Source organism: Medicago sativa, chromosome 4, assembly GCF_051527215.1.
Source record: "Medicago sativa cultivar Bolivia chromosome 4, Bolivia_mono, whole genome shotgun sequence".
Lineage (NCBI taxonomy): Eukaryota > Viridiplantae > Streptophyta > Magnoliopsida > Fabales > Fabaceae > Medicago > Medicago sativa.
The window spans coordinates 30,100,238-30,105,040 of record NC_140752.1 but is presented as its reverse complement, the minus strand read 5'-3'; the positions used below and the strand labels follow the sequence as shown (position 1 = coordinate 30,105,040).

The following is a 4,803-nucleotide window of genomic DNA, read 5'->3' as shown; positions in this document are numbered from 1 at the left end:
TCTTCTGATGTTGAGTTTCTTTGACACGAGTCTCCTCCGATGAACCTCAAGAATGCGGCTGGATTTTCCTATTAAAAAGAGTAGCTATCTTTTTTTTTTTTTGTTGCTTTGTTTTAGCCTTGTACAAGAAAAAAAACTTGAAAGATCGACAAGTTTAATTAAATATTTGCACTCCATGTTCACATGACATACAATCAAACTGGTGATTGTATACATTAAAAAAAGGTTTCTCTCCGGTTTATCGGTTCCGCACTTTCGCTGGTCAAACTTTGCATACATTCAAAAAAGATCAAATATAATAAATGTGCCTGATGCCATAAAGTTTTTTTTTTTTTTTTTTAAGTAATAATGCTTCAAGAGTTCACCTCGTGTTAGTTGAGACCTAAAAACAAGACATAAAATAAGGCAGTATCTTTTCGGTCTCTTCGATTTTGAAATGTATATATAAGTTGCAACCTTGTTTATATACTTCATAAACATTATATTCATCAAAACAACACACACACATAAGACATCACCAAAGCTTAGTTTATAACAACAAATGGATTTCAAGAGCAATGGCAGTGAAGAAACTCAGCTGTATCATGCTCAAATCCATTTATACAAACATGTATACAGCTTTATAAGTTCCATGGCACTCAAATCAGCTGTGGAACTAGGCATAGTAGATGCAATCCACAAACATGGAAAGCCTATGACTGTTCCTGAATTAGCCTCATCTTTGAAACTTCATCCTTCCAAAGTTAGTGTCCTATATAGGTTCTTGCGCTTGCTAACCCACGATGGTTTCTTTGCAAAAACAGCGGTGAAAGGCAAAGAAGGGGAAGAAGAAGAAACAGCTTATGCTCTCACACCTCCTTCAAAGCTTCTCATCAGTGGTGAATCAACCTGTTTTGCACCACTTGTTAGTGGAGTGCTCCATCCATGTTCTCTGGATATGTGGCACTCCTCTAAGAAATGGTTCTCTGAGGAGAAGGATCTTGCACTTTATGAAAGTGCAATGGGAGAGACCTTTTTTAACTTTCTTAACAAAGATTCTGAATCTGATAAACTTAGCTTGTTTCAAGGGGCCATGGCAGCTGATTCACAGATGTTCAAGCTTGCTCTCAAGGATTGCAGCCATGTGTTTGAGGGTTTGGAGTCTTTGGTTGATGTGGCAGGTGGAACTGGAGTTGTGTCAAAACTCATTCATGAAGAATTTCCTCACATCAAATGCACTGTTTTAGATCAACCACAGGTCGTGGCTAACTTATCTGGTACTCAAAATTTGAACTTTGTTGGTGGAGATATGTTCAAATCTATCCCTCCTGCAGATGCTGTTTTACTCAAGGTTAGTTTATGTTCATCAATTTTTACTATTTGATTCCATTTTATTTTGTCTATATATGTTCATGATTTCATAATCAGGATTAGTGACAGATAAAAAAAAAATTACATGTGGGGACAAGATATAATATAATAAATATTTATACATAATTTTTAGCAATGTGTAAATGATAAAATAATAACATCAGTTTTCTTTTTACTACTAATAAATAAGAACATCATTATCTTTGAAAAAAATACTTGAGATTTTAAACACTAAACCATTATATTTAGAAAAATTAAAGATTTTTTTAGATCTCCAAATTAAAATTGTTCTTACGTGTCTTTATATGTTTAAAAAAAGTATTGTAAATTTTGCTCATTTTTAACACACCGAAAATATCTCTCTCTGCATATGTGCCCCAAATCTCATCTGAGTGGATCCGTGCCTGATCAAAGATATAAATTTGTGGTAACTTTTTTAGTTAAGATATTCCAATGAATTAAATATGAATTTTTTTGTTTTTGGTGTTAAAAAAATTCATGTTATATTTATCTTTTGTTAAAAAATTCTATTTCTTTTTTAGAAAAATATTGTCATAATTTTCTACACATTTCTTTAAAATTTCATTAAAAAAATATGAAGGTTAGACATAAGTTTTGACTAAAACGTAGGGACTAATTTCATAGATGAAAAATTTTGAGGGATCGAAAGCCTAAGGAATATTTTAGTGGGACTAAAATCAAATCTTGATACATTTAGGGGGACCATTTACGTATTTAACCCAAAGAAATAAAATTGTAAAATAATATTATTTTAATTTATTGGTCTATCTCATTTTGTAACATTGTACTAAAATCTCAAATGTCTTTCAAAGTGGGTTTTGCATGATTGGGATGATGAGCTCTCCTTAAAGATATTGAAGAACAGTAAAGAAGCTATTTCAGGGAAAGGGAAAAAAGGAAAGATAATAATCATAGACATATCAATTGATGAAACAAGTGATGATCGTGAATTAACCGAGTTGCAATTGCACTTTGACATGGTAATGATGACTCTGCATAATGGAAAAGAAAGAGAAAAGAAAGAATGGAAGAAACTCATATATGACGCAGGCTTCAGCAGCTACAAGATTACTCCCATATGCGGCTTCAAGTCTCTCATAGAAGTTTATCCTTGATTTTAATTAGTTGTTGCAAATAAGTTATTTACAAATTTAATAAGTCAAATTTGTAATGTTTATCGTTTGTCTTTGCATCAAATGTTTATTGTTTCCTATGAAACATGAATTTCCCAAGATTCTATTTTAAAAATAATTCGTTGTTCCCAACCAGAATTGTTTTTTTAAGAGGTTCCAAACATAAAGTGGTTGGTTTTCGTTGAGGAGCACCGAGAGTAACAATAAACTAAATAATTAAGAACTCATAAGACTAACATTATATCTTTACCAAAAATCCAAGAGGTTGAATTCACCATTATTACCAACATAACACGCCTCTTGAACTTGTACCAAAAAAAAAAAAAAAAAACACGCCTCTTGAATTTACTAATAGAAGATTTCGGAACAAACAATGGCAAAGCTAGCTGAAATTATATGAGGGTGTCAAATATATAGAAAAAATAAGATATATTTTTATAATTTTTGTCTGGACAATTTTTGTTGTTGACAAAGTTCTTTGTAGTTATTATAGAGACCGAAAGTGGCAAAACAAGAAAAAGAAAATTATCTATCAAGTGATAATTTCTTATCTTTCATATTTCCACTAATAATTTTCTTAAATAAATTTATTTGGGATAGCTAAATTTACAATATTAGAGTAGCTAAAGATAAAATTACAGTAACTTATGAAAAAAAAAAAGATAAATAGGATAGCCAAAGCCACCCTATATTAATACTCCATATGCCCCCTAGATACAAGGATCCAATACACCAAGATTCACTCTTGAAAGAGTGTGGGAAACAACAACAAACTAAATGATCAGCGACCCATAAATGACATTGGCACCATATACCATTCCATAACTTTATAGTGTTGAGAACAAGAGTCACCTCTTTTATATTTTCAACATTACATGTACATATTTCATGTGAGGCTAAATACTTGGAGGGAAAATACCTCCAAGTTGGAAAGGCTACTCATTTTAGCCTATCCTACCATAGTCAGACAAAAAAAATATAATAATAACATATTATCCCCAACTATTTAAAAAAAAAAATCGATAACATACATATGTAATGCACTATGTTATGTGTGTGCGTACCTCTCCAAAGACAGACCATAAAGTCTTTATTCAAATAAGTCTTTCCTCAGAACAAATGTTAAAGAGTCCTAAAAAAATGATAAAGAGATAATATGACTTTGACATTGCATTTTCATCATAAATTACAACTTTGATCAAACTTTGCCATAATTTATTATATTAAGTTCTGTAGTATTATAGGAAATTGTAATTTTGAAAAATTTTAACTACTGAAAAGAGTAGTTAATTCAATAAGTTCAATAATTTTTCCATCCTTGGCAAAAATATCCCTATAATCAATATCTAAATTTCTAATTAAATCAAACCAACTCTTATAAAACATAAATAATTATGTTGAGAAGCTTTGAATCAAGGAAGTTAGACCATTACTGATATGGATAATTATGTTGAATAGTCATTTAAAATTCTTTTGTTGAAACTGGAAGTATCCGTTCATTCTCTTTGTCCTTAAAGTTCTTTGTCTGTTTCAACACATTGTCAGAAGAAGACAAAATGGTACTATTAGATCCTTGACAGAGACAGCTACAGAAGACGATAAATCCGACGTGGAGCCTGGATCCCTCAGGCTCTTCTGAGTCTAGAGGTCTTCCAAGTCTGTCGGAGATCTTCCAAGTCTGATGGGGTATTGGAGGTCTTCCAAGTTTGTCGGAGATCTTCCAAGTCTGATGGGGGTATTCTGGGTCTGGTGATCTTCAGAGTCTGATGAGATTCTTCAGCTTCTAAGACAAGGGCGGATCTACATGGTGATGAGGGTGTGCACCAGCACACCCTGAGATTTTAAAATCTACACATATAATCATATATTTTATGCACTTTGCACACCCTGAAAATATCACTTTGCACCTCTGGTTCACTCTTCATCTCACTGACAAAGAAATAAAAAAACTTGATAAAAAGAAGTATGGCACAATTGAAGAAGAGAACAGAGATTGATTTCTTTTGAAACGGCTGAAGAAGTGAAGAAGCATTGCACGTACGGCTGAAGAAGAAGAGAACAAAAGCATGCTTATAAACTAAATAAGAGTATTACTTTTCCCACCCTATGGCCTCCTCGCGCGCCCTATGCAAATTACCCTCTGGAATATATATTCCGGAATAACTATGAAAATTCCAGATTATATAATCCGGACAATTGCGACATATAAAAGGAACTTCACCCCCCATTTTTACAGTTTTACATTTTCACTTTCCCAAATTCTCTCTCTCTCTCTCTCTCTCTCTCTCTCTCTACATTA

General features: G+C 32.5%; 1 protein-coding gene across 1 annotated transcript; it reads left to right on the top strand.

The window, feature by feature from the left end:
* Positions 1-446: 446 nt before the first annotated feature.
* On the top strand, positions 447-2,636 carry LOC146927662 (isoflavone 4'-O-methyltransferase-like). The gene is made up of 2 exons (XM_085700916.1): positions 447-1,330; positions 2,184-2,636. The coding sequence occupies exons 1-2, from the start codon at positions 542-544 to the stop codon at positions 2,484-2,486; spliced, it is 1,092 nt and encodes a 363-aa protein (XP_085557042.1). The 5' UTR covers positions 447-541; the 3' UTR covers positions 2,487-2,636.
* Positions 2,637-4,803: the final 2,167 nt, after the last annotated feature.

What these genes read in the sequence shown, in the direction of transcription:
- LOC146927662 (XM_085700916.1), top strand. Translation starts at nt 542, where the DNA reads ATGGATTTCAAGAGCAATGGCAGTGAAGAAACTCAGCTGTATCATGCT. An exon ending in CAGATGCTGTTTTACTCAAG is followed by an intron (nt 1,331 to 2,183) that starts GTTAGTTTATGT and finishes TGTCTTTCAAAG; the next exon opens with TGGGTTTTGCATGATTGGGA.